We start from the raw sequence: 22,516 nt of genomic DNA on the forward strand, positions 1-22,516 counted from the left end.
GTGCACAGAGCTCTGTCTTCTGTCCAGAATTGCTGCTGGTGATGTTGTGAGGAATCCTGCATCTGGCACTTTGCACTTGTTAATATTGGTCCCTGACACCTGCAGGGTCTCACCTGGCTGGGCTGGGACTGGTATGGAATCACTGCCTGGAGGACCTTCCTGTGCTGCAGCATCCAGGCTGGAAGGATCAAAATGAGCAGCAAATTCTTAAAATAGTATGGATTTTTAACTCCAGCCTTCAGAAGAAAACATTTAGTGAACGTATGAGCCAGTGAATTGTTTCCCTCTGAAAAGGAATTCTTGGCTGAGGTTGAGTTTATGTCCAGGGGCAATTTATCTCCCGTGACACTTGGAGCAGATGGATAGGGAGCAGCTCCCATGAGGTGTTGTGGTTTAGCTGGTTCACAGCAGCCTGCTCGAGCCCTGGGTGCTCCCCAGAGGCTGGAACAGCTCCGTGTAGAGTTACCCACAGTGTCCCTTGCTGGGCACGTGCATCTCCTTCCCTGGAGACACTGAAACATCTGCACAGGATCCTGAGGGATGCACTCCAGGGAGCAGGGCGGGTGGATTGGTGACCTCCAATGGTCCCATGCAACCTGACTCGTCCTGAGATTCCGTTTGAAGTGCTCAAACCCCTCCTGATGTTTCTCCAGCCCCCTGGCCCATCCACCAACCCCAGGGATCAGCCCACCATGGCTGTTACAGCTCCCACTGCCCGGGCTGAGCCCATAAACCACCAGAGAATGATGTCCCAGAGCCTCCATTCACCACATCCCACACAACACACACGCCATTCCCTGCACACCCCTGTTTTCCTGGGCTCTGGTAACTTTTTTGCAGACATGAGGTAATTCCTGCCCACAGCCAGTGCTGGCCGGGTGCTCTCCTTTGAGCACAGAATTCCTGCGTCAGCCCTGACCATGGGCTCATCCTCACAGGAAAGCCTGTCCTTGGAAAGGAAATAACAACTGGGGCAGCAGCTGGGAGCAGTGCAGGGAATGCAGCCGTGGCTGCTCCTGCTCCACGGGTACCACTTCCATCCTCTAACATAGACCGGGAAACGGTGTCCCTGAAGATCCCAGGTTACATTCCAAACCTCAGATGATTTAGGGATTTCCTTCTTTCCTGCAAGAAATAGAGGAAAAAAGACCTCAGAGAGGAAATTAACAGCTTGAGTACAGTCAGGGTGAATCACAGCTGGGACACATTTGTACCAGGCACCTCCAAGGCAGAGTGGAACCACCTGGGAACCCTCCCTCTAAGTACCTTGATTGTGGCTTGAAGGGCCACGATCTGTAATTATTCTCCAGGTGCCATGAAAGATACCAAGGAGACCAAAAAAGAGATCTCAGCTTCAGGCTGGAAGGGCTGTAAGTCAGGGGGGAAAAAAGGTGGCATAGACTGGCAGGCAGCACAAGACACCTGGTGCTGCATTTGCAGCCCTTGAGGATCCTCCTTTAGGAAAATTTGGGGGTTCCAAATCATAGCAGATCAAATTAAAGCATCTCCAATTGCAAGGTTTAAATAGGTACAATTATGTTCATCAGAGCTGTGATGGGAAAACGATGAGATAAAATACAGATGCTGTTTTTTTCAAGGCATCATTAAGTCACAGAAAAGTTTGCTCTGGAAGGGACACTTAAAGATCATCCTGCCATGGGCAGGGACACCTTCCTCTATCCCAGGCTGCTCCAAGCCCTGTCCAGCCTGGCCTTGGACACTTCCAGGGATCCAGGGGCAGCCACAGCTTCTCTGGGCACCCTGTGCCAGGGCCTCACAATCCTCACAGGGAAGAATTTATTCCCAATATCCCAGCCAACCCTGCCCCCTGGCAGGTTAACACATGCCCTTAGCGGGTCACCTACAGTAAAATTTTGGTTGGTAACTCCACAGCTGGGACATGGATTAGGCTTGTGAGGGGACAGTGCCCATTCTCCATCTGCCCTCCCAGCTCGTGGGTTACCTGCCCAGCAAGGAGCTTCTCAGCAGTGCTGCCGGGGATCTGTGAGCCCCAGTTCCAGGGATTTATGAGCTGCCTCCTGCCACGGTCTCTCGATGTGCTGTGAAGTCCCTCTTCAGGACTACTCTCTGTGTGTCTTGGCCCTCATGGTGTATCAGGGTTTTTGGACAGATGATGCTGAAGACAAACCTCCAGCCTGTTCCCAGCAAGGGACTCGATTGTGGGATTAACCTGCAGCCTCAGCAGTGTGTTACAAACCCCAGCCCACGGATGGATCCTGCGCTCTGGAAGGCTCAGGCATAAACACAGAGACAGGACTGGCTGTCAGCTCCTCCCTGTGCCACGGGCTGTCAGCTCCAGAGGACATCAGCCCGGATTTTTTATTGTTCTGTGTCCCTTGTGTAGCCGCACAGATTGCTTAAGAGAATGGCACTCTGTGGAGTTTGACCCGGGAGCCCTGATAGTGAAAATAATGCACTTCTCACCAGAGCCACGGGAGACCAAAAGAGTAACTTCGGTCAATTAGTTTAACTTTGACTATAAATATTCCTTCTCATTCCTTGTGACCCTGTTAACAGCTCCGCTGGCAAACCCCGATTCTCTGGCAATATTTAAGCTGCCTGTCAGTTGGCAGAGCCCTGCTGGTGCCCGGCGCGGGGAGCAGAATAAGACCCAGCTGAGCGCAGTAAGTTCCCTTTCAGCTTCTACCTCGAGTCGGGAGCTCCGTCGGGTTCGGGGCTCTGCTGGGCTGCTCTGGGCCCCGGCGAGCCGTGGTGGCTGGAGGAGGTGGATGGACCTGGGAATGCTTTAAAAAATCCCTTGAGGAGGCATTTAGAGCGCTACGGTCCCGCCGGGTTACTCGAGAGCCACGTGGGCTGCGTCCCCCCGGCGCTGCTGATAAAGGGCCGGCTTCAGCAGCTTCATTTCCATGCCACGGATGTTCCTTCCTCACAATCTCTGGCGAGGAAAGCGCCGCCGCCTGTGCCAGGCACCGGGGGAGAGCGGGCTGTGAGCTGAATTCACAAAACGGGCAAAATTTCCACTGGGCCACGGCACAGTCGGGATCTGGGAATCCGCCGCGTTTTCCTACCCCGGCCTCGGCGCTGGCCCGGGAGGAGCCGGACAGGCACCTGCGGCAGCTCCGGGAATGTCCCCTGCACTGCATCCGCCTTCCCTGCCTTTGCCGGCGGGCGCAGCAGGTGCTGCAGAGCTGCCCTCCTGCTTCGGAGGGACAGACACAGCCCTGTCCCGCCCGCGGGGCTGAACCCCGGCTGCCACCCGCGCCCGTGTGCGGCTGGAGCTCCGGATGAACCGCGCTGTGACCCCGGGTGGACTTGGGTGATCCTTGTGGGTCCCTTCCAGCTTAGGAGATTCCCTGATTCTGTGATTCTCTGGCCTTGCTCCACGGGTCCTGAATGGAAAGTGTCTCGGGATGGAAGGAAACAGTGGTGCCAGGGGGAAGTTGGAGGTGTGGGAGTGGGGTTAGCAGCTTCCCCAGGCTGACATACCAAACCCTGTTTTTCCTTTCGTACTTAGAGGTTAAGCGTGCCAGTAAAAACTCGGCAGCAGCCAAGACACACTGGCTCTTAAAGAGGTAAGATAGCACTGTTCTGGTCATCAGTGCCCTGCATTCCTGCCAGGCAGGAGCTCACTAGGGATCCAGTGGGATCTGGGGGTTTATAAGGCATGGAAAAGGCTCTGCCAAGGTGCTGAGAGTCCCCAGTCCCATGCTGGTGCTGGGACCTCTGCCCTCAACCAGATCATGGCTCTCTACCAACTTCAGCACTTGTGCTGGAGGCTGTGGAGTTGGGATACAACTCCCAGCTGTGGGAAGCAGGTGCTGGGGTGGTTCCTGCCACTGGGAATTCCTTATTTATTGCCTGACCTTTGGTCAATGGATGAGCCCAGAGGTGCTGTAGGACACAGGGCAGGCCTTGCCCTCCTGAGCACTCCAGCACCTCCATCCTGCAGCTCCTGCCACTCCAGTGCTCTCCTGGTTCACCCACCTGGGCAGCCCCGCAGTGCTGCCAGGGCAGGAGTGCAGCCAGTCACACTCTGGGCAAGTCCTCAGGCCACAGGTGAGCTGAGGGCAGGTTCAGCTGCAGCTCCACACCTGGACAAGAGGTGCTGTGAAACCCGTGGGACAGGAGGCTGCCCTGGCCCGGCTTTGCTGCCTGGAGCTCAGAGGAAGAACTTGTCTGACCGCCTGTCATGCGAGCGTCCGTGCCGGCTGCCCGGCCCAGTGCAGCCACACCTTCTGGCAGGGGGCAGCCTATAAGTGTCCCCTTACAAGTGCAAGAGAGGCCAAAGGACCTGGTCAGATGTGCAGGACAGGGACCGGCAGACACCTGGCACAGGCATCTGGTGACACCAAGACTGGACCCAGGGCTGTCCTGGCTGCGAGGCAGCACCGAGGCTGGTGACCGCTCCTCTCTGGGGGAACCCTCTCCTCGGCTCAGCAGGGTAAGAGGAACAATCCCAAACCTGCTCTGTGCGGCACTGAGGGTTCCTTGGGGACCGGCAGCGGCCACTGCTGAGCCAGGGACTGCCCGAGGTGGCCTCACCTGCCACTCACCTCCTGCCCTGCTCTCAACGTGTGGCTGAGCTGAGGGAAGGAGGCAATGGGAATGAACTGCATTAATTCAAACACCTGACCAACCTCCTTGCCTGGACTTTATCCTGCCCCTTCTGCCAAGGGGCAGCACCACGGGATGCTCCAGAGGGCTCCAGGGAGTTCTTCCAGGGATCCTACAGTGACACCACACCTCACCATCAGGCATTTCTGGAGAAGAAAGTGGGTTTTTATATTCCTTGGTGACATGTTGCCAGTCTCTGTTCCTGATAAGGAGCAGGGGACAGTTCCCACTTACCAGGACATTGGCCTGGCTCAGGAGGAGGCCCAAGTGCTCTGCATGGGGCTCAAGATCTTGGTGTGGCAAAGGAGGAAAATGCCAGTGCTCCCAGGGCTGTTCATGTGCTGTCAATCCTGGTGGCTTGTGAGGACATGTTTCCAGCAGCTCCTCACTGGGGCCAGTCCTGCAGTGCTGCCACACTGGGACCCTCAGGCTGTAACCCCCAGCTCTGCTCCTTCCTTCTGTTCCTGCTGTTTTCACCTTCTCTCTAATGCACCCATTTCTCACCAGTTAGAAAATCACACAAGAAATCCACCAACCCACCTGGCCTGCCTGCTGGCAGCATCTCCACATCACAGTTGAGGATGAAGGCAAATGACAGAGACAGGAGCCCTCCCCAGAGCTCTGGCACGAGCAGCACCTCAGCCAAGGACCCTGAAATCCTCAAGGACCAGTCACCACTGTCCTGGGGCTTTCCCTGGCCATGTCACCCATCCTTCCACAGGTATATGCATCAGGACAAAGGAGTGCTCAGCCGGCCCAGGAAGCCATGGATCCCACCAGCATCCCCCCGGCCTCTGTGACCCCCTCGTGGGACGTGTTCCCCCAGCAGACACTGGAGCCCATAGACATCGCTGTGCTCGTGCTCTATTTCCTCTTCGTCCTCGCTGTTGGGCTGTGGGTGAGCAGACACTTGTTAAAAATTTCATATGTGCCCTGTTATGCTGAAAAATGGGGCTGCTTTGGCCTCAATTTGTTTTGCTTTGGCTGGAATCAGGCTGCTTTTCACTGGACTCCACTGAACGAGCAGAAAGGTTGGTGTTTGCAGGTCCTTCTCCTCTCCTCAGCCTGGGAAGCGTCCTCACTGTCCCTGGGGAGGGCTCTCCCGGTTTGTGTTAGCCCAGGTTTTGAGAACCCTTGTGAGGAAGAGGCTGAGTACAAAGTATTGCTAACAATGATGTTTTGTTCATCCAGGAAGGAATTGCTGTCCTATAAATCACCTGTGCCTGTCCACAGGGCTCCTGACAGCAAATTCCTTAAATGAATAACATTGTCTATATATAATTAAGGCAGAAGGACATCCTTTGGCATGGCTTCTGTGACAGCAAAAGCACAGCCTGGCTGTCAGGAGGCAGAGAGGAACAGCTGCTCCCTTTAGCCGTGGTGCACAACTCTCAGGGTATTGCATGGATCATCTCTGGGGAAGGGGAGCCCACAAGTCACACGTGCAATGCCGAGCATTCCTCCTGACTGCGCCTAATACCCAGGGATTCCACAGCTCTTGTCCAAAATTGCTGGCCTTCCTTTCTGACCTGAAGTGATTGAGTTTGCTTATTACACAAAACATTCCATCAGGGCGCCGAGATGATGGAAAACTTTGCGTGTGGCTCAGGGCACATCCCACATCCCTAATCCCCCAGGATTTCCCAGCAGCAAGTGTCCTTCAGGAAACCTTTCTCCTCCATCTGATGACAGCTCAGGGTCTCACCCAGCGTCTCTGGGTGATGCCCTGAGCCCGTGCTTCCCTCTCTGTGCCCACAGTCCATGTGGAAGACGCAGCGCAGCACTGTCAAAGGCTATTTCCTCGCCGGGGGACAGATGGTCTGGTGGCCTGTGAGTACCCCTGTCCTCATCCTGCCCACAGCCCTGGGCTGCAGCCACACTGACAAACACACGTGCCCGAGCACAGCCCACTTCTCCAAACAGGAATAAACAAACAAACGTTTCTCCCGTGTTTTGCAAAGGCCAGTTTCATACTGGCTTTTTTGAGACTGCAGGATGAGGCCCAGCCTGATGCCTCACAAAACCTGCTGTTTCTGGAGATTTCCAGACTTTCCTGGGGGTCCCCACCAAGGTCACAGATTTGTGCTGAGCCCGTCTACTGGCTGGGGTGTCTCATCTGGGCTGGGCTGGTCTCTCAGTGTGTGCTGGTGCCAGAACCTGACATTTCTACCTGTTCCCCCCACCTTCTCTGCTCACCCACAAGAGAGTAGATGCTTTGGAAGCAGGATGGTCCCAAACATGCCCACAAACTGGCAGTGAATGGTGAAAGAAGCTGGAGAGAGGTGCCATAGCCACTGAATCTGTAGGGAAAAGAAGAAGGTGGCAGAGGCTGACGAGGATTTCATGTCCTCTGATGTCAGGAGTAGGGGAACAGCTTCCCTGTGCTCTCGCCAGGCTGAGAACGATGCCCTGTGCCAGGGCCAGATCTGATTTCTCTCTTTCTCCAGGTGGGTGCATCCCTGTTTGCCAGCAACGTGGGAAGCGGCCACTTCATCGGCCTGGCCGGGTCGGGAGCTGCCTCGGGAATTGCTGCAACAGCCTACGAGTGGAATGTGAGTGAGGCACAGCCGGAGCCCTTCCCGGGCTGTGCAGGGAGGCTCCAACGAGCCTCCACACCAGGGCGCAGCCCTGGCTGCTCCCACGCTCCGGATCCTGGTGCTGAGCTGCAAGTCCCCAGCTGCTGGGACCTCGTGTCCCCGTCCCACCCGAGCACAGCCTGGAGCACCCCGTCTGACCTTCCCTTCCCTTCCCTTTGCAGGGGATGTTCTGTGTCTTGGTGCTGGCCTGGCTCTTCCTGCCCATCTACATCGCCTCGGGGGTACGTGTGGGCTGTTGTGTCCGTCGGGGTGGTGAGGGATTAACTCCCTCCTGCAGAGCCTGGGGCTGCTCCTGTGGCCTGGCTGGGGGTGACAGAGCTGCTGCCTTCGACCAGCACTGCAGGCTGCGGGCTCAGGTCACTCCCAAACCCCCGGCAATGAGCGGAGCCGCTCCACACCCCGAGGAGGTGGATGAAAACTCCCCTGTCATAGTTTATAGAGAGCCCTGTGCCATCATCGCAGCAGTCAGTGCTTGCCAAGAGCCAAATACCAGCCCAGGGCAGCCACCAGGGCCCGTCTGCTCCTGTACCAGTGCAAACACCCACACAGCTCCATGGGGAGCCCTTGGCAGCTCTGGGAATGACCCAGGGAATGTCCCACCTTCCCTGACCCCATCTATCTCCATAGGTTACGACCATGCCAGAATATTTGCGGAAACGTTTTGGAGGCAAAAGAATTCAGATATTCCTGGCCATTCTCTACTTGTTCATCTACATCTTCACCAAAATATCTGTAAGTAGAAAAAAAAGGGAAATGGATTGGATTTAATTCACTTTGGAAATGTGTGCTGAGAAATGCAACCAGTGGCACTTCCTGGATGAGCAGATAAGGGTTTGTTACCAAAACACCCAAGGAAGAGAGACTGTATTTTTTTGAGAACCTACACAAAAAAGAGTAGCTTCGTTTGCTTTTTTTTTCTCAGTTTGCACCTGAATGCTTGCTACAGCAGGAGGGAAAGCTCATGGCAGTGTTCTGAGCAATAGTCCATGGACAGGTGGGGCTGTGAGGGTGGATGTGGTGGTCGTTAGATTTTGCACCTCTGGCAGCTCCCCTGATTTCTCCCCTTTGCACATTTATTGCCCGTGCACACACCAGGTGCTGTTATGGCAGGATGGAGGAGGATGGAGGAGCTGGGACAGGGTTAGAAGAAAAGTGTTTATTGCACCTGTTTGAATAAATAACTGAATCAAGCCTTGCACAACAGCTTGGTGGCTGTTCATTAACTGCCAGCCAGGGCACGGAGCCATGAAAACAGACAGATCCCTGCTGGGGTTTTTCCTGTACATGGAGAGCCAGAGTGGGACATGGTGTCTGACCCTGCCTCTGAACCTCCTGAAACTTTTGACAAGGGCTTGGAGTGCCAGGACACAGGGAATGGCTTCCCACTGCCAGAGGGCAGGGATAGATAGGGTATTGGGAAGGAATTCCTCCCTGGGAGGGTGAGGAGGCCCCGGCACAGGGTACCCAGAGAAGCTGTGGCTGCCCCTGGATCCCTGGAAGTGTCCAAGGCCAGGCTGGACAGGGCTTGGAGCAACCTGGGATAGTGGAAGATGACCCTGCCCACGGCAGGGGTGGGAATGGGATGATCTTTAAGGTCCCTGGTCCCTTCCAACCAAACCACCCCAGGACTGTATGAAATGGATGCAAGTCCCGGGGTTCAGATGGCACTGATGGGGAAGGCTCAGATTTTCCTCTAGATAAAAGTGACTGTTTGATGGAATCTCTGATAACGCAATTCCTGTATTCAGGATGCTTTTACACCTGTCTGTCCTCTCGTGCTCGGCCCTTTGCCTGTCCCAAAGCTCTCCTCACCCACAGCATTTTCACGTAGCTGCAGAGCTGATTGGGCAGGGCTGGGCCCAGCCCCGGACACATTTCCTGCTGATCTCCCAGTCCCCATGGCAGCAGGAAGGGATTCCCAGGTGGAAGCTGGGGCTGTGGCAGCCGGGGGAGCTCTGGGGAGGGGCTGGGCAGAGGGGGTTTGCAGGGCAGGTTCCCCAGTCCCTGCCCTGCCCAGCCCAGCTTCACCACCCTGGGGCTTGGAGAAAGAGAAACTCACCCCAATGCCTTTGTCCCAGAGCTGTGCACGCTCCCCTCTCGTGACAGCCCTGTCATCCCCTCACTGTCACCACTGTGACCAGCAATAATGATAAACTGGCTTAAGAGTGAGCTGGCCCTTGTCCTGCTGTGGCAGGGAGGAGCTGGGGCTGCAGAGGGATGTGCTACGGGGGGAGATGCTGTGGGGGGCTGGGGGGCTATGTCCAAACCAGGCTGCTCCCAGTGAAGGGGGTGGAGCTTTGAGGAGTTTGGTCATGCTGTCAGTGCACTGTGTGACTGTGCTGTTCTGCAGGTGGACATGTACGCCGGGGCCCTGTTCATCCAGCAGGCCTTGCACTGGGACCTGTACATCGCCGTGGCCGGGCTGCTGGCCATCACTGCCGTGTACACCGTGTCCGGTGCGTGCTGGGGACAGACCTGCACTGACCCCACCCCTGACCCTGCCACTGACCTGCCCAGTCAGCTGAGACATTCAAGTGTCCAAGGCCAGGTTGGATGGGGCTTGGAGCGGCCTGGGATAGTGGAAGGTGTCCCTGCCCGTGGCAGGGGGTGGCACTGGATGGGCTTTAAGCTCCCTTCCAACCCAAGCTATTCCAGGATTCCGTGATTCATGCCATGCACTATGTCCTGCACCCCCAGCAGCCTGGTTTTGCCGTGAATATGGATACTGGGATGGGAAAGCAATTGAAAACTCACCTTTTTAGAAAAAAATGCCAGATGAGAGTAAGTGAACCTTCCTCAGAGGCCACCCCAGGTGGGCACAGGTCAGCTCTGCCTTAAGGAAAAACTCTGCCAAGGCGTTTTCAGGGTACATTTTCCTTGTTTTCCTGGGGCTCTCTGGAGGTGTGAGGGATTTACACCACAATGAGCCGTGTAATGCGGAAAGACTCCAGGCTTGGATGCCCTTTCAGGGCTTAGGAGTGGCCAAATGGAAAACAGCCACACAGGGAGCAAGCAGAAATCCCAAACAAAGAAAGGTTATTCCTTTCCCACTGCTCACCCCCAGTGATGTAAAATCACAACCCCTTTTTCTTTCTCCTCCTTTGCAGCTTGGGCTTTGTTGTAGAGCTTTTCCAAGCATTTCCCGTAGAACTGCTTCTGCTTTTGGCTTATAGTGACAAAATGGTGACTCATGATGACTCAAACCTTGAGAAATTCCAAAGTGTCATTGGCCAAACTTCCCCCCAGCAGGGATGGAACCCCCAGCCAGGTTCAGGGCTCTGCTTGTGCTGCTGGGCAAGAACTTGTGCAAAGTGTGAACTGCTCTGACAGAACAAACCCAGTTCATCCCAGTTTGTGCCTCTCTGCTCTCCCAGGTGGCCTGGCAGCCGTGATCTACACTGATGCCCTGCAGACCCTCATCATGCTCATCGGGGCCGTGTCCCTCATGGTCTTCAGTGAGTGTTTTCCTGGGGGTTTGTCACTAAAACTATGACAGAAACTTCACCAAGTTAAATATTAGGGAGAAATCCTTCCCTGTGAGGGTGGAGAGGCCCTGGCACAGGGTGCCCAGAGAAGCTGTGGCTGTCCCTGGATCCCTGGAAGTGTCCAAGGCCAGGTTGGACAGGGCTTGGAGCAATCTGGAATAGTGGAAGGTGTCTCTGCCCATGGCAGGGGTGGGAATTGGTTGGGCTTTAAGGTCCCTTCCAACCCAAAGCATCCCAGGATTCTGTGATCCCATAGGAGAGGCAGCACCTCCTCCAGCCAGCAGTGAGTGTCTGCTCTTCCCCAGCCCAGTCTGAGAATCAAGAGATTCTGATTTTTAAAGAATACTTGTGGAGCATCACCCATAGTGAACCAGAGACTGGAATCAGAGTCCTGACCTGGGGGGATGCAGTAACAGCTTCTCATGACCCATTTCAGGTTTTATTGAAGTTGGTGGCCTTGAAGGTTTGCAGGCAAAATACTTCTATGCCATTCCCAGCATCCGCAAGGAAAACAGCAGCTGTGGCTTGCCCAGGGAAGATGCTTTCCACATTTTCCGAGACCCTGTGAACTCTGACCTGCCCTGGCCAGGAGTCTTGGTGGGAATGACCATCCCATCCTTGTGGTACTGGTGCACAGATCAGGTGGGTCACTGCTTGTTCCTGTGGTTGGTTGAATCTGATTACAAACCTGGGGATTGAGACCTCACCTGGATTGATTTACTCTTTCTGAGGGGTATCATCAGTAAAATCTTATTTTACATCAGTAAAATCAGATGGTGAAGTCTTAAAGAAGGAAAACTTGATATGCACAACTAAATATTAGTAATCATCTCCATGGAAAAAGTGGTAAGAATGTGTTTGTGTGTTAATCCCAGTCTATAAAGAAGTCTTTTGTTTGTTTGTTTGTTCGCTTTTTAACTTAATCCTTTCACTCCTTGTGAACCACCTGTGAATGTCTTCTTTCACCTTTCCCGGTGTCTGGCTCCCATTCCTCCCAGTGACACCATGAGAGCCAGGGACTTGAAGCCCTAAAACACCTCCTGCTGTTCCAGTTGTGCTTTCTTGCTCTCTTATTTAATGCTGCTTGTTTCAGGCTCTGTCCTGATCCTTGGCCAGGCTTCTCCACAGGGTCAGGGAAGTCCCCAGTGCAGGAAGAATGGAAAATCCTGGGCATGGGTAGGTGAGGGTCAGGTCCTGCAGCACAGTGTCCTTCCAGGCTCGGCTGGAATGGCACAAGCAGTGCCTGTGTTTCTGAAAGGAGTCAGGATCCAAAGCAACAACTCCAGAGCCACAGCCAAGCTCTGTGATCACCCTCTGAGACTTCCAGAGTTCAGTGGAGATCAAAGTTGGGATCTCGTCATCCCAGCCAGCTCCTGCTGCTGGCAGCCAACCAAACCCATTCCTTCATTCCTAGGTCATTGTTCAGAGGTCCCTCGCTGCCAAAAACCTCTCCCACGCCAAAGGAGGCTCCTTGATGACCTCCTACTTGAAGATTTTGCCCCTCTTTATGATGGTAATGCCAGGCATGATCAGCCGGGTTCTCTTCCCAGGTAAGTGCTGAGGGAGAGATCTCTTCCCTCCCTCTGCCTGTGCCAACTCCACAGAGCTGGAGAAGCCTTTCCTGAATAAGCTGAGAGGCTCCAATGCATCAAATACCCAACACATGAAGAAATTTTCTTCCAGTTAGGAGCTGGAGGATGCAGATCCTCCCAGAGCAGCCCCAGACATCCCTGTGCTGAGATAGTCCTGTGTCATTTGCTGGAAGCTCCTCAAGCTCTCCAGTATTTCCCTTAGAAAGCAGTTTACAACATTGAGCAGAGGAACTTGTTCAGAGACACTGGTGTATTGTGGCTGGGAATGCTGCCTCTCACTCCCCACTGCTTATTTCAGATCTGGTGGCTTGTGCAGACCCGGAAATTTGCCAAAAAATCTGTGGCAACCCCTCTGGATGTTCTGATATTGCTTATCCCAAGCTGGTATTGGAGCTTCTGCCTGTAGGTAAGAGCCTGGTGATGGTTCTGGCACTGGTGGGGTTGGCATGTGGCAGCCACAGGCATCTGGGAGGGAAGTTCAGAGAGGAAAATACCCTGGAACTGTCATTTCAGTGAGGTTTGTGTGGGACAAACCTATCACTGTCATTTTAAATTGGAGCTAAAACCAGTTTTAAAAGTCTGTTCTAGCCCACAGAAGACCCCGAGGCCACCCTGCAGTGGAGCTACTGAGGGTTCCTCAGGGTGGCTCTACTTCTCCTTGTTCCCAGGACTCAGGGGCCTGATGATGTCAGTGATGATTGCAGCCCTCATGTCCTCCCTGACTTCCATCTTCAACAGCGCCAGCACCATTTTCACCATGGACCTCTGGAAACACTTCCGTCCTCGGTGCTCGGAGTGGGAGCTCATGATTGTTGGCAGGTGGGGAGAACTGGGATGAGCTGGATTAGAGCCCGAGTGCCAGACACTCATCTGGGCACAGCTGCTGGGGTGCCACCACCCTGCACAGGCTCGGGGAGGATGGCAGTGGAGGCTTTATGGTTGTGGGACACCTAGGTCAGAGTGTCACGCTGAGCAACTGGAAAAGCAGGGCCTAAGCTCACAGGAATGGCTCCTTTGTCTTGCCCAGGGTCTTTGTGCTGCTGCTCACCGTGGTGTCCATCCTGTGGATCCCCCTGGTGCAGGCTGGCCAGGGTGGGCAGCTCTTCATCTACATCCAGTCCATCAGCTCCTACCTGCAGCCGCCCGTGGCCATGGTGTTCATTCTGGGCTGCTTCTGGAAAAGAGCAAACGAGAAGGTACCGACTCTGCTGGCCTGAGAGCAGCCCTGCATCCTGGCTGGATGCTGCTCCAACACAGAATTCCCTTCCTTTCCAGGGTGCCTTCTGGGGGCTGGTGCTGGGGCTGCTGCTGGGTTTCGTGCGGCTGGTGCTGGACTTCATCTACCCTGAGCCCCAGTGTGGCGAGCCCGACAGCCGGCCTGGCGTGGTCAAGTACATGCACTACCTCTACTTCTCCATGGTGCTGGCGGCCATCTCCACCCTCACCATGCTCGTGGTCAGCATGGCCACCGAGCCCCCGGCCCCTGAAATGGTGCGTCACCCCTCTGCTCCCTTAGCCCTAAGTGCTTTCCAGGATGCCCCATGCTACATCCCTGGGGATAAATAAGCAGGAGATGGAAGCCTCCGTTCACTCTTGATTTATGGTCACACCTGTAGCAGTGACCTCTCCTCTGCTTCAGCACCTTTGCTGCTGTTTCTGATTTGGGGCCCACAAATCCCACCCTGGAGACTGGTCAACAGTAGATTCTACCAGGAGCTGTTGTTAAGTTCAAGTGTGTGTGTTTCATCCATGTCAAATTAGCCTTTTCCCCTCTATTTTCCAAGAAATTCCAGCTTCTGGGTCATCTTTACCAACTATCTTACTAACTTAGCGAGGAAACATTTTTTACTCGCAGCAAAGAGCCAGTGCAGAGAGTACCTCTCCTCTGGAACAGGTTTGTGCCAGTTTGACTATTTTCAGTAGATGTACTGGTGCTGAGAGCAGAAAGGAGAGGGGCAGGGGAGCTTCAGAGCTCCCACAGCAGCACATCCTCTTGCTTCAAAACAGGACTAACCCTGAACTCAGAAATTCTCAGAGAGGGAGATGCCTGGAGGTGTGTGATCAGTCCAGAGCTCACCTGCCCTCCCTGTAACAGCTCTTCCTCATCTCCAGCCTCAATCTTTCCAGCTTTACGTGGTGCTCATCGCTCTCTATCCGCACTGCCACTGAGAACATCCCTCTATAACGAGTCTTTTAGATATTTGAAGGAAAAAAACCCTATTTCCCACTTGTTGTCTCTTCTCTCAGAACCCCCACTTCGAGCCAACCCTCCCTGGCCACAATTTCTGTTCTTTTTGCTCCTTCCTGACCCGCTCTCAGTCTGAGCCCAGGGATGGTCCCACACCGGGATGTCCCCTCAGTACAGACTTTACAGACTCATCCTTCTGAGCTGGAGGACAAGCAGCTGTCGTGTCCCAGATAAAACCAACCCACGAGAGGCCAGGGTAGCCCCGCGGAGCCCTCGGCTGCTCCCTCAGGGCAGGAGGACGGATTGCGGCCCTCTCCGCATTGTCTCTGCGGGCGGCACGGGGCCGAGGCGCCCCTGAGCCCCGGGACAGCAGTTTCCTTAACACCACTTTCATGCCATCAGATAAGTCGGCTCACCTGGTTCACTCGTGGGGATCCTCCGCCCAAGCAGGAGCTGGCAGCCAGCCCCGGCCCCGCCGCTGCCAAGGACCCGGCCGCGCTGCAGCTTGAGCTGAGCACTGCTCCCGAGAATAGTTCAGATGGTAACAAATGTAAGTGGTCGTGCTCAGTAACCCCACACCTCACAGCCCCTGGCGTTCCCAGCGGCCTGCAAGACAAGGGACGTTCAAACTCCTTCCTCTGGAATGCCGTAGCTTCAGGGAGTGCTGAAAGAATCATAGAATTAAAGAACAGAGAATATGCTCAGTTGGGAGGGACCCACAAGGATCATCGAGTTCAACTCCTGGCCCTGCACAGACACCCCAACACTCCCACCCTGGGCATCCCTGGCAGCGCTGTCCAAACGCTCCTGGAGCTCTGGGAGCCTCGGGCCCGTGCCCCTTCCCTGGGGAGCCTGGGCAGTGCCCAGCACCCTCTGGGGGAAGAACCTTTCTCTGATGTCCAACCTGACCTGCCCCTGAACCTCCAGCCATTCCCTGGGTCCTGTCCCTGTCCCAGAGAGCAGAGCTGCCCCTCAGGAGGAGCTGCAGAGCACAGTGAGGTCTGACCTCAGTCTCCTCTTGCCCAGGAGGAAAAAGGCCTTACCTGACATTTTACCTAAGCAGGAGTTCAGTTTCTTTTCCAACTCTCAATGACATTATAAAAGCTTGCAGCAAAGGAGCTGGATGGGATACAGAGCCATGGCCCTTATCCCGTGCCAGCAGCTGGTACCGTGGCACCTGCTGCCAGAACTGGTTGGAAAAGGGGAGGGTGGAGGAAAACACAACAATGTTGATGAAGTTCCCTTTCTGTTTTTCAGCAGTGTTTTCTGATTGGCTCTAGCAGCAGGGAGAACCCAGAGCCCTGGGCCGAGTTCTTGGCAGATCAGTGAAGGAGGATTTGCACTTTTTAAAACTTGTACTTGTCGGTATTAGGTACAGCTGTGTGTAGAACGCCCTGTGCACTCTGCAGCGATGATTCGCATCCCTTGTTTTTGCCAGGATCAGCCCGTTTATATAATGTTGCAGCTTTTGCTGCGTGTTCCTTTGATCTGTAACAAGCTGTTGTGAGTTAATGAGTTACGGCGCAGCTCTCCCGCTGCTGGGAAGTCTCACACTTGTTGGACATGAGCGTTGCCTTCCCAGCGTTAAATCACGTATGTCCCAAGGCACTGGGAAAATCCAGTTTAGAGGCGTGGCAGGGATGGACTAGGGCAGCCCTTGCCTAGGCAGGCTCAGGGGCAGCTACAACTCAGTTTTTAGGTTTCGTTTATCGTGGCTTAAAATGCTGGGAAGAGCAGAACCTGAGCTCAGAGCTCCAGGGAGGATAGAACTGGTCTTACAGCCCCAGAGGTGCTGACTGAAGGGGTCCCAGCATAGAGAGTGTTCATGTAGAGACCACAGGTGTGTTTCTGTGTCCAAACCCTTTGCACAGGAGCATGAGACGTTCCTGGGAGTCACTGCATTGGCAAGACTCATCCCTTCCTCCTGACTCTCGTTCCAGGTGCAGCTGAGGCCAAGGGGAGCTCGAAGCTGCTGAGCACCTTCCTGTGGCTCTGCGGGATGGAGCGCAGGCAGGAGAGCGCTGAGAGTGCACCCAAACCCGAGCCCCTGCCCGTGGCTTCCCTGGAGGAGAAACCACTGGTGAAACACATCCTGAACATCAACCTGCTCCTCTGTGTGTGTGCTGGGGTCTTCCTCTGGGCGTACTTTGCATAGCCAGGGATGCCAGGCCACACAACATCAACTAACTTTAATTGGTGTAAATATTAATGATTAGCAGAGGGTTAATGTAATTCTTAATGCTTTCTAAATTTTATTTCTTTATTTAAGACAGACCCTCCTCCCTGATCCTTTCCTTATTTCTAATGGGGGCCTGGCTGTGTCCAGGGCTGAGCACTTGGCACTGGCACCGCCAGACCCTGTCTGGCACCAACCAGCTGAGAAAGGCTGGTTTGGTTATTTTAAATATTTAATTTTGCTCTTTGGCCTTAGAGCACTGCCTGGAATTCAGGAAGCCAGGATTCTCTTCCTATTTATGCCTCTATAACCAGCTACAACGACTTGGGTCCCCTGTGGTTCAGCTCCTCCAGCCTTGAGGGATGGGAGTGACACCCCTGAGTGCCTGGGGCAGAGCCAAGGGCTGTTGTCTGGGCTCTGTTGTGCCTCTGGCTCAGCTGTGCCCGTTTAGCTCCTTGAGTGCTGATGGGGCTCTCTGGGAGCTCTGGCTGAGTTACCATCACTGATACTCCAACGGCAACACCAACACGAGCATGCAGCGTGGAAACTGCCCCAAAACTGCTGCCAAGGGCACCTGAAGGACCTAAACCAGCCAAAGCCACCAGCTGTGCCAGGGCAGAGGCACCCAGTGGCAGCCCCTCATTGCCTGGGCCCCCACAGCCGTTCTAGGAGCACCTCAGTGGAGAACCCTGGGCTGGGAGAACTGCTGTCACCAACTGCTGTCACCCCTGGGGCCGCAGGTGGGCTGGGCACCATCACCTGCCCTGGCCCCAGGGCCTCATGCAGCTGCAGAGAAACATTAAAGAGTGAGAGCTGGTCCCTGCCTGCCTGGAATCTGTGGGGATGGGGGGGCTGCCAAGACCTCTGGACCCCACACCCATGTTTGGAGGACGTTGCTCCTCGAGCCCCTCACCTGCCCTCTCTCTCCCCAAGCTGCTGGTGGTTCCCAGAATTCATTAAATACCAGTAACAAACCTCACCCCCAGAACTGACAGCACTACATGTGCAGGGAGTGAGAATGGGCAGGAACACCTGGAAACCTGCAGCAGCTCACAAAATCAGAAAATACTCTTTTATTAAACCTTTTAAAGGGAACTGGCACTTGGGGATCCTTCCTGAGCAAGTGAAACACTGTTGGAAAGCCTGGGGGAAAAAGGCACTGCCCAGTTTGGGGGATGAACATCAAAGTCACAGGATAAACTCAGTCACAGGACTGGAGTTTGTGGCTCACCAAACAATTCAGAGTTACAAAGATTTGTTACAGGGCTGGTGTGGTGACAGAGGAAAGTCCTTAAGGGAAAACCAAGCTGAGCACCCAGTGACTCCAAGCTACACAGTCCAGGGGATCACTGTGACCTTCAGGACCCACTGGAAACAACAACACTAGAATAAAGATGCCTTAAGTTGACAAAAAAAAACAATCTTTAATTTTATAAATGTTCACTCAACTGCTGACTCCAAACAGCTGTTTCAAAGTTCTTTCAAAATTCAACCGTTTTCAACAAAAGCACAAACCCCATTTCCACGGTTTCCTCGTGAAACAGTTGCCAGTTGCACATGAACAAAGCAGGTTAATACAAATAACTATGAAATCAGGGTAAGTACTGATCCTACGTAGCAATGAAATGATTAAAGAGACAGGAAGTTCCTCCTACAGCATGACAGTCCTTCAAGGCACTGGATGCATCCACAGTTCCACAGGGTGACTGAGAACCAGCAGTCACCACCAGCACTGGGGCAGGGGTTTGGTTCATGGCTTGAGGGGAATCTGCAGCAAATCCGAGAGGGAATGTCCCTTGGGAGGCAGCTCCTGGTACGGGCTAAGAACTACAAATAAACTCTAACCGCGCCGTGACAAGGATTATTTCCGCAATACAGACATGCACTTTAAATAACTAATGTTCTGCTTCTTATTCTTTCGGAATTTCTGCTAATACCACCTGTATCAGCACTGACCATGCTTCCTAGGCAAGTTCCTGCAGGAATTCATTCCTTCCATCCAAGAGTATGAAAACCGTTGTCCAGACCCAGATCATTAAACTTCTTCTGAGGGCGAAACCGGAGCTTGGCCAAAGGTTGGGCTCCATTTTCTGAGGAAGTCTTCTCCAATCTCAACGATCCTGGAGATCACTGTCCCCAGGATGCACCAGTCCCAACTCCGCACAGCTGTGCCACGTTGCCAGAAGAAGCTTTTCCCTGTTAGGTCTGAGGGTTTTCCTCCAGGAGAGGAGCCCGGGGAAGCCGGAGTGCTCCGGTCACAGCGCGGTGCTCTCCGTGTCATTGTCAATGTCCAGCAGGAGGTGGTTGTGCAGCTCTCTGCCCGCTGGCTCTGCGGGAAGCTCTGAAGGAGGGTTTGGAAGTGGTTCTGGAATACTGGAATTAGAGTCTGCACAAAAAGGGAACAGCAAATTTAGCAGCCGGGCCAGGGCCAGCTCATTCACTTGGGAATTCCTGGGCATTTCCTTAGACAGAGAAGGGAAAGCAAAGATCAATGAAGGCTCTTGGACCAGAGCTGGCCCCAGTGGGCACAAAGAGCTGAGCCCAACTGAACAGCTTGGATTGCTTCTCCTACAGACCCTGGTTTAGTCCTGGACAAAGTAACAGAAACCCACTTCTTCCTGAAGAAGGGAGGACAGTGAGTCTGATTTAGGATTAAATACCTCAGTGCCCCTGGAGAGCTATTCTGGACTTTCATGTCAAAACACTCAGCAAAATAATCTGGCACCTAAATCATCCACCAGGGAACACCACCTGTGACTTTGAGAAGCAACAGGAACAAGGATGGTGTCAAAAGGAGGCAGAAGTTAATTACAGCAAATGCAGATTAAACCTCTCTCCTGTGTAAACAGGGCATGTCATGGTCTTTGCCTCTTCTGAGGAGAGGAGAATTTTGTTCAAGCCAAGGTGTCCAAAAAAAGACCACAAAATGCTGCATCTCTGGTGACTGACTGCCCTGGCAGCTAGAATTATCAAACCAGAAAAATCCCTAGCAGCTCAAAAAAATGTAACTGAAAATCTTGTCAAGATTTTGGAAAGCTGATTTATAATATGCCATGACATCCCTTACTGCAGTCCAGCAGCTGCTCCACACAGGAAGTAATTTAGATCACTTAAATCAACAAAAAATCCAAATAAATGCCTTGTTTTCAAGCACAGGAGGTGCAGACAGGCATCCTAGAGAGATTGGGACTCATAACTCAAGCATGAAATTCTGAAGTTAACCCAAAAGTTACTGTAGAAAAGCTCAAGTTGAAGGTTTCTGAGCTAAATGACCTGGAAGAGAGGGAAGCAGCCACTGGGTGCAGCCTCCCCTGCCCCTGAGCCCCCCACAGCCTGCAGGGATCTGTGTCCTGGGATACTGCAATAGAGCAGCTGGAATTCCATCCTGTTCTGGGTTAAGGCACAGAATCCCAGAACGGTTTGGGCTGGAAGGGAACTTAAAACCCACTCAGTCCCACCCTCTGCCACGGGCAGGGACACCTTCCACTAGCCCAGGTTGCTCTGAGCCCCTGGAGCAGCTACTCTGGGATGCTGTAACATGGGGTAAGAGCATTTGTGACACAGGACAGTGCAGTGACATCTGATACAGAAGGAGCCTCTGCATGGAACACACCAGTTCTGGATTTTCGGTACATGGAGACAGCACAAGGTGAGAGTGGCCAGGAGACACCAAGAGCTTCACATTCTGCTCTCCAGCACTTTAGTGGGTTAATGGGAGCAGCAGCAGCCCCTCTCTGGCCATGCCTGAGGGACACACACAGCAGGGCACTGGGGTGGGTTAGTGGTTAGCACACACATCATTAGCAATTAGCAACAGTGTCGGCCAATCAGGGGCCTTTTCCTTACCATTGCACTTGCCAATACAGTTCCTACTGAATGCTGGTCAAACATCTGGATTATTTAATAAAACCTTTGATTAGAATATTCTAGGGCTTCTTACTTTAACACCATAAATAGAAGTTGAGGCATTACTAAAGTCCAGTACATGGACAAAGGAGTCAACAGTATCCTGAGTACAGTTCAGAATTCCTGTTCTGGGATTATTATAAGGTTTGCTGGCACCTTAATTTTGTTCCCTTGCTCCACTTGTTAAGGTTCAAATTAAAAACAGCAATTGCACATCGTGAATTAGTGAGTCTGTAAGTGCTTGTATGTGCAGCTGTGAATATTAGAGCAGATACTCTTATGTGACAGGTGGTGGTGTTAATTCAGATTATTAATCCTTTAAAAACAGATTGATCTGGAAAAGGTGGATGCTTCAGCATGGAGTGTACTGCTGGAGGTGAGCCTGAGTGTCACTTCAACCCCTCCCCAAGGGGATTTTAGCTAAACAGGCTGGATTTTCTAGGTCCCTTCACCAGATTTGGAGAGAATCCTTGCTCAGCAGCTTTCCCTTCTCAGTTTTCCTGCGTGGCAGCTTCCATACTGTGTTTACAGCACACACCTGGGCCAATTTGCTATGGTTTGCACTCCCCTCTGGCAGGTGCTTGCCTTGCCCAATTCTTATGAAGCAGCCCCAGCTGGAAGTTAATTACAAGACAAGGATTTCTTCTATTACACTGGGGTAAAACAAACCCTCCCTGTCTGCTATCATTTAAGCAATTTCCTCAGAACCAGGAAAACCCTAAAATGAAAAGAAATATTGTCAAACTATGAAACACTGAGAAATTAGGGTCAAGTCTTTCCTTGAAGTTTGACTCATTAGCACAGCTGTTGCTGCTAACTTCATTGTAAAGTGCTATCAAGATTCAGAGCCCAGCCTCAATTCTGACTTCAGCTTGGGAATAAATTATCCTTGTACTTTAAATATACTGACAAAAGTACAATCAGGAAAAGTCAGTTATTTTGAAAAGCAAAGCTACTTTTTAGTTGCTTAAGCAGCTCATTTACTGCTGGTTTAATCACAGAATCCCATAATGGGCAGGGACACCTTCCACTATCCCAGGTTCCTCCAAGCCCCATCTAACCTGCCTGGACACTTCAGGGATGGGGCAGCCACAGCTTCTCTGGGCAACCTCTTTCTCCAATTAACAAAAACCCCAAACTCAAACTATTTCCAGCCTGACTTCTCAATCCAATACTAATTTCAGTGTCCTGGCTGCAAACAGGCAAATCTTGAGCTAACTCAGGCAGGCAGTCCTGACTTCCCCAGCCTGCTGTGCAGTAGTTCCCTCAGGAGGCAGCAGCAGCATCCCAAAGCCTCACACCTGAGCAGTGGGAAGTGAGTGGAGGTGTGGATGAGCTGGGACTGAGCAGACAGAGCCATGAGTGAGGCTGGGAAGCCAAGGTACCACAGTGCAGGTGCTGCTGGGGCTGTTCTGCCACCAGTTTAGTCACATCAGCCTGGATTTTGCCAAATAAACTCCAAGTGGTTAAAAATAACTGCAAACCTAAAGTGAGAGCTACATTAAAACATAACCATAAACCACCAAATTGTAGGAAAAATCATATTTGCCTGCACTGAGCAGAACAAGTCTCTTGGAAATGGGTCACTCATCACACCTGACCCAGGGACTAATTCTGGGGGCCTGGTGTGAAGTGTTAATTCTTTACAGGGACTTCAGGAATAACTTAAAAGTTCACAGGCCTATTATAATTGAGCAGCAGAGGTCTTAAACCCTCTTGCAGACAGAATGCTATGTAGGGATGAGATACAGACTTGGCAGAGCACATTTCCTACGTAGGGATGAGAACACAGAGTTGGCAGAGCACAATTCCAAGCGCATGTCCGAACTCAAGCTACAAACAGGAGCAGTTTAGCTGCAATTGCAGTTTCTGTGAGTACAAACCTTATTCGCAGTAACCATCCCCACCTGTGAAGGCATTGGGGTAGAGCTGTTAGGCAACAGAATTGATACTCTGCATTCCAACACATTAGTCTA

General features: G+C 52.9%; 2 protein-coding genes across 13 annotated transcripts in view; one reads left to right on the forward strand and one right to left on the reverse strand.

Moving 5' to 3' along the window:
• The first annotated feature begins 2,652 nt into the window (after positions 1-2,652).
• Positions 2,653-17,451, forward strand: SLC5A11 (solute carrier family 5 member 11). The gene is made up of 16 exons (XM_042037470.1): positions 2,653-4,423; positions 5,318-5,494; positions 6,355-6,426; positions 7,044-7,148; positions 7,355-7,414; positions 7,821-7,925; positions 9,544-9,649; positions 10,568-10,648; positions 11,115-11,320; positions 12,093-12,228; positions 12,569-12,676; positions 12,939-13,089; positions 13,298-13,466; positions 13,546-13,761; positions 14,861-15,008; positions 16,399-17,451. Exons 1-16 carry the CDS (start codon positions 4,172-4,174, stop codon positions 16,611-16,613), a joined length of 2,307 nt encoding a protein of 768 aa, XP_041893404.1. The 5' UTR covers positions 2,653-4,171; the 3' UTR covers positions 16,614-17,451.
• A 582-nt stretch (positions 17,452-18,033) lies between these two features.
• Positions 18,034-22,516, reverse strand: part of ARHGAP17 (Rho GTPase activating protein 17) — a 41,408-nt gene continuing 36,925 nt past the window's right edge. For 5 of the 12 annotated variants that reach the window (XM_042037454.1, XM_042037466.1, XM_042037455.1 and 2 more), the window contains one exon: positions 18,034-19,020. In XM_042037454.1, the coding sequence (XP_041893388.1) occupies positions 18,890-19,020 (131 nt within the window). In that variant the 3' untranslated portion in view covers positions 18,034-18,889. Of the gene's footprint in view, positions 19,097-20,480; positions 20,526-22,423; positions 22,448-22,516 lie in introns of all 12 variants that reach the window. The other 7 variants (XM_042037458.1, XM_042037461.1, XM_042037462.1 and 4 more) reach the window with 7 other exon arrangements.

Source organism: Corvus kubaryi, unplaced genomic scaffold (assembly GCF_017639235.1).
Source record: "Corvus kubaryi isolate FWS band 111438036 unplaced genomic scaffold, C.kubaryi_AGA036_p1.0 37387, whole genome shotgun sequence".
In the NCBI taxonomy this organism is placed as follows: domain Eukaryota; kingdom Metazoa; phylum Chordata; class Aves; order Passeriformes; family Corvidae; genus Corvus; species Corvus kubaryi.